Source organism: Haliotis asinina, chromosome 4 (assembly GCF_037392515.1).
Source record: "Haliotis asinina isolate JCU_RB_2024 chromosome 4, JCU_Hal_asi_v2, whole genome shotgun sequence".
NCBI classification, from domain to species: domain Eukaryota; kingdom Metazoa; phylum Mollusca; class Gastropoda; order Lepetellida; family Haliotidae; genus Haliotis; species Haliotis asinina.
The window spans coordinates 40,214,284-40,224,705 of NC_090283.1; the positions used below are offsets into that span (position 1 = coordinate 40,214,284).

The following is a 10,422-nucleotide window of genomic DNA, read 5'->3' on the forward strand; positions in this document are numbered from 1 at the left end:
TAAGTGATCTGTGATAGAAGGTGGTAAAACTGTAAGGACATATCACTGAAACCACTACAACACGATTATAAATACATTCCGAGCTGTGATCTTAAAACGACACAAAAGTAGGCTACTGTGATCTGTCGCGACATATTATGAAACCGTAAACCTGACAACCTGGTGTTAAGCTTGGGAAGATATTCGATAGTAGTACGAAGGCCAATAGCGATTGAACTGTGTCCCGGGTGCGTGATTGAATAAGTATTGTGGTCTCCGTTATGTACTAACACAAACAACAAAACACAAAGAGGGGATATTCTGCTCTCTCGCTGGGTAGTCAGTTTAAACTGTATTTGCGCATCACCTCAATTTATGGAGGGGATTCATCAATACCCCTTTGGATTACTGTGACAGGGAAGAGAGTTTGAAGACGGTTGACTGCACATGTGCACTAGGAACAGTTAGGAAGGCAAACGGAACAAGGAGTCACCTATTCAAAGACCGACAACAGTATAGCGGTAACATAACAACCCCGCCTCACCCCAGTGATCAAACTGAATATGCATTTGTCTGAATCGGGGTTCAGATACTCTTCCTCTTATCTCACTCCTTCCGTTACTTGGCTTACACAACCATGATTGTTCCTTGGATATGTGTTGTGGTTTTCATGATTCCTAATACGTTCACATTTAATGAAATTTCTGTGAATGGTAATTGTTCAAGGACGCGACCCCCAGAGCAGTTTGTGGTGTGGGGAAAACCGGTAAGTTAAACTTTGTTTTATATCGTTGGTATAAAATACCAGACATGGTGTATAAGAGGTAGAAATTCGAGGAGTAGAACAAATCATTGTGCAGCATACTGCATACATTGGAATTACTTGAGATAAAACTTTCAGATCCAAGTAAGCTGTCAAATTAAACTATGTTTTGAGAATTAGGAAAGTCGCAAAAATATCTTGACGCTAACATTTCCTGATTGACAGTATTGATTCTCGTATGATAGAAGCAGTAGAGTAATCAAGTCTGGAACATGTTATGGACTTGCCCATGTCCAATGGTAAGTTTACGCCTGACCAGTTGAGTTGGTTCTCATACAAGCTCAGAATGGAGGTTTGAAGATTTATTTAAGAGCGTAAACCAGACGTTTTTGTGTAACTTATCAAAGTTACTGGTTGAGAGCTGTATTTTGGTATACAATATATGTGTCAAACTGTATGAAAAGTACATATCATAGAAGTTCTATAATGTAAATCCATCTCAATATATTTGTAACAGGTCACAGATAGACAGGCTAACAGGCAGGCGGACAGACACGTTCTCTCTTTCACGCTCTCTCACACTCTCTCACACGCACATGCATGCATACACGAATGCATCCATCCATCCATCCATCCATCCATCCATACATACATACATACATACATACATACATACATACATACATACATACATACATACATACATACACTACACTACACCAATGTAACTGCATGCATGTCTTTCTACCAATAGTGTATGTTAATCTATTACATCATTGACGAACAGGCATTTTATATCAATTAATTGCAGGGACTGGCTTTGGACTGTACTCTGTGGGGAACAAACCGTAAGTCTAGCACACTGTATTCCGAGGATATAAATATGCCGTGTCTCAGTATAAATTATGCTCCAGATTTACTTCTGATTATACCATAAGAGCGAATAATGCATCATTTTCATTAACTGTATTCACATTTCAACAATGTATCTAGGTCCACCAGAAAACAACAGTACACTTCAGGTATATACATTACTGAGCGAGTGAGTGAGTTTAGTTTTACACTGCAGTCAGCAATATTCCAGTTATGTGACAGCGGTCTGCAAATAATCGAGTATGGACCAGACAATCCAGTGATCAACATCATGAGCATCGAAATTGGGAACCGATGTCAACCAGTAAGCGTGCCTGACCACCCAATCCCGTTACTGGCCTCTTACGAGAAGCATAGTCGCCTTTTATGGCAAGCGTGGGTTGCCTAAGACCTATTCTACCCCGGACCTTCACGGGTCGCGAATACATTAATACATCGATGGGTTGTTTGTAGGTGAATATATCAATATATCAATAACATGTTCTGTTTTGAAATATAAAGCAAGTCACAACAACATACTTTCAAACCCCATATGAAAATTAACCTATTTCAGAACTGGCTCTTCAGTAGCACATGCCTGTAAAACGCGACTAACGTCATGCTCACTGACTTGGTTGACACATGCCATGCTGCTGATCACTGGATTGTCCGGTTTACATTTGATTATTTACAGACCTGTCACATATTGGAATATTGTGGTGTATAAATAAACTCCCTCAATCAGAACTCGATGAAAAGTTATTATAATCATGCTGTGCCATGCCATGAAGAGCAAAACCAACTTCAATATTATATGACACGTACATCCAGGCAGTTACAGCATGATGACTGGACACCATCAGTTGACCAACTCTAATCTGACAACCAATGGAAATAACAAAACCTGCCATATAAACCTCCTCTGGCCCCTGTTACCAACTCACACTAGCGAATTGTTTAATTTCTTATACACTTAACTTTGTCCCACAGTATCAACTAATTACATCACATGGTGGACTAGGGGTAATCAACAACGAGTTTGCTGGCCAGTTTTTTAAATATCGGCACGGTTATGCTCTGTGTGATTCAGTTGTGATGTTTAAGCAGCTTTGTGGCTAAATATTGTCTGGAAAGTCTCTGAATGCCACCCACTTACTGTACCGACAGTGACTTTCAACCACGACATAAAACAACATTAAGCTAGTTGCTGTGTTCACATAGGCTGCACGAGCAGTCTTCCGCAACATCTCCAGGGTGACCCAGCCGATCCTCCATCGTCCTTGTCTGTGAGCGGCATGCTCATTCCTGATCCCAACGACAACAGCAGTCCTCAGATCACCATCGAATGGGACTGGGAAGGTATGGTGGTTACTTGTCATAAACACAACTGATATTAAATCGCTAGGTTTCAAGTATTTTATCCTGAATGCTAGAACATCCACTGTGTCTATCGTTAGACACAGTGTGTCCTTGTCTTCCTCCCTCTCCCTGTCTCTCTGCGTTTGTTTCTGTCTCTGCTTGTCTCTCTTTCCCTTTGTTTCTGTCTGTCTCTCTCTCTCTCTCTCTCCCTCTCTCTCTATCTCTCTCTGTCTCTCCCTTTACGTCACTAAGACACTGGATTTCACTTGACTGCTTGCTTTCTTTTCAGATGCTGGAACTGGCCATCTTGAAGGGTTTCTTCTACATATTCACACACATAATCTCCTGATCAACACTTTACCTACAATCTGCAGGATATTTGATTTATCGGGTTCTGCTTTCAATGCAACAGGCACCAAGGTAAGTGGCCATTTCTCTCCAGTGTATCTATGAAATACATTATTTCTCTAGTCATCCTGGGGAGATTATTAGTAGTAGTACCAGACAAACCCCTGCAGCTTTATCTGATCACCTGGATGTATTATGAGATGTCAAATATTTCTATGTGTATCACATCAGTTTCTGGTGGATGTTTCAGTTGACGTTCCAGAAGAAACTGATCGGAATCTCTGGAGGTTCCCATCTGCTGCATCAACTGGGTCTATCATCTCTCCCTCGGCACTCAACAGACGTTAGACTGACCAAGTTCTTAACACTGCAGCCATTTCAAAGTACTGTCATTTTCTGCCTACAAAATGCCTTGAAACAAACTGATAACGGCAGTACTTAGCGAGTTCACGAAAGGACCAAATAACATTTCCGAATGTATAACATGGTCTTGTGGACTACTACAATATCATATTCAGGGGTTCAAAAATCCCATTGCCCGATGCACGGGACAACTCAGTTTTCATTTCGGGCAATAAAATAATGGTATCTTACTGGTCTGTGGACTACTAGATAATTTCTACTTATGGTTTCAAACTGCAAGTAATCTTGGATTTAATTTCATATCTGCTCATAATGAAAGTAGAGTGTGAAATTATCACTCTTCGATAAACAGTCCAGGACACTTTTACATCACGCATTGTGTCATAAAACCAGGGCAAGTGGAATATTAGTCAGGACAAGTTATTTTCTTGCAGTCAATGGCCCTGTGGCAAGTGGCTTTTCAGCATATTTTTTAACCCCTGATATTGAGTCTATAAACTGACCCTTATTAAGGAGACTGCATCACAATTATTTAGATGCCAAACCTGGTAGTATTATTCATTCCCAAGGTCGCTATAGACGAAGTCATTTAACAAAATGTGCTTCTCACGTTAACATTTAATCCCTGCTCTTCACCGGTTAGCAGTGACGATGTCGTTGATCTTGTGGCATAAACCTCGGATGTGTTTCTGTTAATATGACTGGACCATATTCTCCCATATTCCTGATGAACATTGTACCCTGTAGTGTTATCTCTGAACGTCTGTGTCATGTCTGGCGACTAAGAAAACATAGAGGTTCTTGAGAGGCATTTGGAAGTTGATGAATATATACGACAAGTATATGGATGGCAATTTCTTATTTATAGTATCACACATCGTTACTTGACCACTTCTTGCCCTTCTTCGCCCGAGGAAGGGTCATATATCTGTCCATATATCTCACGTAGCTTGGTTGTTTGGAGTGTACAGACCTTGGCTACGTATACGTCACAATGACAAGATATTGGGGGGGAAAGGGGGGTGGATTAACTTGGTACAGTTGCTATTAACAAAACCTATTACTATATCTTTCATATGATAGGTGTCTCGTGTCAAGTATTAATGATTAATGAAACCTGTGAGCTAGGCACAAAGTGACAATTGTACTTATATATATTTGTTTCAGACGGAACAGTAATACCTGCCAGGAACTGGATTCCGTATATATCCTATGACAAGGTGAACTTCACTGCACCTGCAACTATCGAGGTCAGATTCAGCCTAGCCGCTCCGACATATGGCTTCAGACAATACAGAGTGATGCTGGTGTCGAATAATGACAGTCTCAATGCAGTGGAGACGTGCATTATCTCGACTGATTCTAGCTACGTCTGTCAAGGCATGGTGAGTTGTTCGAAATACACGTTTTATTTATTTATTTATTTATTTATTTATTTATTTATTTATTTATTTATTTATTTTGATTGTTTTGATTGTTTGTTTGGTGAGCCGAATACACATTTATTAGGTTCATAATTATTCTATTGTGTAGATCGAAGATCATGCTGTTGTTCACTGAATTGTCTGGTCAAGATTCGATTGTTTAAAGATTGCCACCATATATCTGGAGTACTGCTGAGTTTGGTGTAAAACTGAACTCACTCACTCACTCATTGTGTCTACACATTCCGCCTACAAATGCCAAATTAGAAGCATTATAAACGCTCTCAGTTACAGTACTGTAACATCACTGGGGAAAATCTTGATTGAACGCCGTTACAATCAAAAGTTTGAAAAATGTTGCAGGCCTTATACATGAAACCCTATTGCCGATGGACTAGCCAACGCAACCAGGACGAAAGTGAAAACTAATATAAGTTGTTTTGGTTCGAATAGAGTACCCCACTCTGATAGGCATGCAGTACTTACAAGTGTGATCTTGAAATGCTTATGTGATCTCCCGACCGTCAGTCAAATTCCATTTGTAATGTTTCATGCAATTGGAATAATCCGAAACCATTTCTAACCATTCCCTTTTAAGCCTTACTTATCTAAATAAGCCCATTTACGGCAGTACATGTACATACTTCCATATACACAGGCGGGAAGTGTATACCGGTACCGGTTATATTCTTGATCCAGATTATCTACGTTCTAAGATGAGGGAAGATGATACCAATTTGTTGTTGGGAGTAGGTCATATCAGCATCTGTTCTCGTATATCTGGCTTGCGAGATGTGGTATTTCCTCTTCGTTTCCCGATCAGATCTCAGCACAGGCTTCTCACGATAGCTTGGATCCTGGCATTTTATTCCCATCCATACACCTGCAACATCTCTAATTTGAGTACACTTCTACTAGACGAATTTGAAGAGATTTTCTTTGTCGTCTGTAACTAGATTTTCTTAAAAATCTACCTGTTTTCGTTTTTTTGTGGGGGATTGCAGCGGCCTTTTGGAGGCTCTTAGGCCCCAGTGCACCTCTGCGGTCCAGAACCCTCACTACTACACTACTTACCATAATCAATTCTTGTTTCTGTTCCAATATATCAACCGGTTTCAGTTACGTATGGGATGAGCTACAGAATCTTTGTCAGTGTGATTCTATATTTATGAATATTCAAAGATGACAAATAGGTATAAATAAGAGCTAGACACAATAGAGTTTGTTGTTTTTTGTTTGGTTTTATTTTTGTAACTCACAGATACACCATTAACCATATATCAATACTATAACGCCACAGAAACAGATGAATTCACATTTGCAATGTTTACTCCTAGGTTCAGATGTTCTGGTATTTTACATATCACGGTATGCTAAAATATCTGATTTGTTTCACACCGCGGTAATGAAACAATTCTTTGTGAAATACGGATAAATGCGGTATTCGATTTGTAAATTTACATTTATAGTGTGAGTGATTGAGTTTAGCTTTACGCCGCACTCAGCAATATTCCAGCCATATGGCGGTGGTCTGTAAGTAAGGAGGTAAGTCTGGACCAGACAACCCAGTGAGCAACATCATGAGCATCGTTCTGCGCAATTGGGAACCGATGAGAAGTGTCTACCAAGTCAGTGAGCCTGACCACCCGATCCCGTTAGTCGCCTCTTACGACAAGCTGAGTCGCCTTTTATGGCAAGCATGGGTTGCTGAAGGCCTATTCTACCCCGGGACCTTCACGGGTCATTTACATTGATAGGTGTGATGTGCAGCTAACAACCTTAAAATCAGTGAGAAGATATCATATGTCCATGAGAACTAAGCTCCTCTCTGAGGTGACAAAAGGTTATTCTAGCGTTCTTCCTCGAGGAAAATAACCACAAATCTAACGTGACTAGATTTACTTCCTCATTTTGACTGGCCTGTTCACGTTCAATAATGTCAGTTCAAGCACCGTCAGCCCTGTCAAGTTACCGTGGTCCGTTATTGTGACATGAGATTTATGGATTGTGTCACAAAGAAATCTAACAGTACTTAGACTGCGTGTTGTATCTCGTTGACACAGTTTGTGATCATCGTTGTGTTTTGTACAATTGATGTCTTCAGCAGAAAACAATTGATCTCTATCACATTGTGCTCTTGCAGTGTCATATTTCCTTTGCGAAATGTATTTGCACATTCAACATCATTACTCCTGTCAGTGAGTGAGTGAGTGAGTTAAAGTCATGTCGGCAATTTCATGAAAAAACATGTTATAATCCCGCATAATCATGTTACGTTACACAAAACCTGTTAGCGAAGGACTCAAAAATAACGAGAAAGTCAAAGACATAATTCTAAATTCAGTATGAACATCTGAAATATCGTAAGTATGAAAGACGATTGTAGTCAATTAGCCAAATATTGACATTGCACATATTTCATTTTAAACATGATATGAAAAAAAATCTTCGAATGAATTGGGATTTACATACATTCCTGTCAGTGGATCAGCGTGAATAAAGGGAAACGCTTTAGACACCCACCAGCCATTCCTGGCAGCGGTAGTCATGATTGCACAATTCTGACTGTGTAATGAGCATTTTGGGATCCTTATCAAATTGTGATGGTGTCTGGTATTCTCGAAAGGTTAGCGCTACAACAGTCGCAAAACTATGTAAAAGTATAGGAGTTACGATCCACTTAGCGCTGCGATCGCTTTACAGAAAGGATTCCTGACCTGTCCTACCTTTGGCACCTATCATAAATAAACGCATATGAAAAAATGATAAGGCACTGTCCATCCCGAAAGCAGCAATGAAAATGTGAAATTAACGTAAAAGTCAAAATGATATATATATTGTATCAGACATCATTTTGTTACAAATGTTCAGATATAATTCACATGTCTGCGCAAAGATTTGGGAAGATTTCCTGAGCCTTGACTCGTGTATCCTTAACTGGACACATTTTGAACAGGAATCGTGTGACGATCTTTGACATCCTGAAGCAGTTCGAATAATGCTCGACACCACGGGAAAGTTGACATTTTAAAATATGAATTCGTTCCCCTGTCAATCAACAGAAGTTGTTGCCACACTGATTTTTATGCAGCAAATATGAACATAACAGGCCGTCTCCATATTTCAGGATCATTCCAGTAAATCAGGAATTGGGGGTTTTCAGCAGACATTCAGTAGCAGAAAGAAGTAAGCCTACATGGAGGGTTATACAAATAGTGCGCAAAGAAAGTTTACAGTAAAGTTCTTTCTTTGGCACATTATTGATGTTAGTGTTTCCACCAGACCACAGAAAGGGCAGGGTGAAGTTTCTACAGACAGGGGCACCTTAGTCTCAAAAGGGCTCAAGCCACAATAAAAACCAAAACAAAATGATCAGATTGAGCCTCATGTATTATTAACCTACAGTCTCCTTTGCTTCTTTTTTCTCAGGAGGCTTTTCACAACAGCTTCCAAGTCGGTGTCATTGTGGCTGTCAGTGTTTAAGCTCATCATAAGATGCTTGTTACAGTTGCTGACTTTTATTCTGTTCCTGTGTTCACAACTAGCAAGTACCGGACAGGACACAGTAAAAATGGGGCAGGGTGTCAGAAAAAAGGGCAGGGTGCCAGAAGAAAAGGGCAGGGCGCCAGAAGAAAAGGGCAGGGCGCTGCACCCTTCTACAATGCCCTGGAGGAAACACTAGATGTTATAGGATAAACAAGCCAGTTTGAGTCTCACTGGTATATAATACTGTTATCTCATTTCCAGGAATTTGGTCCTATTTCACAGAATGAGACCACAGTCTTGGCATCCTTCACTGATGTTGCAGCTGGTCAATACGTCATCCATGTATGTATGAAAACATTCATGTATAACTTCAGTTTCAATTACCAAAATGTGTACTGAGAGGTCAATGATGCACAATGGCGACATTGTGCTATCGTTGATGACGGGGACAAGGACGAGGACGAATGACGGAAGACGGGGAGGAGGGTAACCAACTCGTGATGAGGACGATTACGAGGACGAGACGATAATGATGACTTGGGCGATGACGATGGCGGTGGCGGTGGGGGTGACGATGAAGATAGCCAAGACAATAACGATGGCGAGAGCGAAGGCGATGATGAGAACTAGCGTTAAGAGTTATTGTAACAAGCATGAGGACGATGATGACATAATTACTGCCTCTTTACAGATACAGCCTTTGGACCCCTATGGGCAAGATGACGCCAGGTGTTTGTGCCATTCCACAGCTCATAACGTGAAACAATGTCAGCCGTGTCTCGATACACCTTCAGCTGTGCTTACTGTTGGTGAGACTACATGTATACCGTCTGGATGAACATGGATAAAAAATGACTGTGTCTCCTAAATTGTTGCTGTCATAAATGTAGTTCCAAGGAAAACGCTATCAATCGTTTAGTGGCGTATATAGATAATTACAAATGTCTGGTCGACTAAAACGTTACTGTCAAAAATTCAAACATTTCATGAACAGCAAAAGAGACGCAACTCTTTCTTGTTTAAATAGACACTATCAAGAACGTTTACTTTTCTGAGATTTCATGTTTTCGAAACTTGCGTTTCTTTCGCTGTGTAATATGCGTACTCAGGGGTGACGATTCTTTCTGTGTACTTCTTCTTTTGCAAAATGATGAAGGTCGGTCACTCAAATGCATATAACAAGAAGATGAGATAATATGTATTTATTCCAGTTGCCAATACTGAAACCAACAACACAACGACGTTACCTGTGGCAGCAACAACTACTAAAACAGGTGCAGTTACCACGGGCCTTTTCTAAAATAATTCTTGTCGTGTTCAGCCGATTGAGCATGCAGTTTGCAGTTACGTCGACCTCAAGATATACCGTGTAACACATTTACGGCAAAATTACACTAGTGTAATACCGCCTGATGTATGGCGTCAAAATGGTTCAAACGTCGCTGTCATAATTTTACTAGATCCTGCTTGCTAGCCGCTAAAGGGTTGGTATAGATTCAGCTTGGATCTATGCAGGTTGCAAAGGTACTGTAAGTCTTCATGGTCCCGAGTATACTGATCAGCCTTTAGTTTCTGGTGATCTATAGCCCTTTTCATATTGTCTTGTTGTGTATAGTGATATATTATTAAGATACTGTACAAGTTTCAAATTGAAAGCTATGACAATCTGGCATTTTACTATCCTTCTACGACTGATATTTGTGTGCTAAAATTACAGAATTGTTATATTGATATAAATCAAATTGTTCTTGTCAGGATATGGTTGCAATATGGCCGATGTGGTGCTAAAAATCTCACTCACTAAAGTACTGCAAAAAAACCAACTATGCTGATTATGCATTTTTGGGA

At 40.2% G+C, this 10,422-nt stretch overlaps 1 protein-coding gene across 1 annotated transcript in view; it reads left to right on the forward strand.

Annotated features, from left to right (window-relative positions):
• Nucleotides 1-317: 317 nt before the first annotated feature.
• The window catches only part of LOC137280930 (uncharacterized), a 25,607-nt gene continuing 15,502 nt past the window's right edge, over nt 318-10,422 (forward strand). The window contains exons 1-9 of the mRNA XM_067812114.1: nt 318-745; nt 1,554-1,590; nt 2,816-2,953; nt 3,243-3,373; nt 3,552-3,684; nt 4,832-5,049; nt 8,836-8,916; nt 9,266-9,383; nt 9,786-9,848. Coding sequence (XP_067668215.1) covers nt 617-745; nt 1,554-1,590; nt 2,816-2,953; nt 3,243-3,373; nt 3,552-3,684; nt 4,832-5,049; nt 8,836-8,916; nt 9,266-9,383; nt 9,786-9,848 — 1,048 coding nt within the window. The 5' untranslated portion in view covers nt 318-616. The remainder of the gene's footprint in view (nt 746-1,553; nt 1,591-2,815; nt 2,954-3,242; nt 3,374-3,551; nt 3,685-4,831; nt 5,050-8,835; nt 8,917-9,265; nt 9,384-9,785; nt 9,849-10,422) is intronic.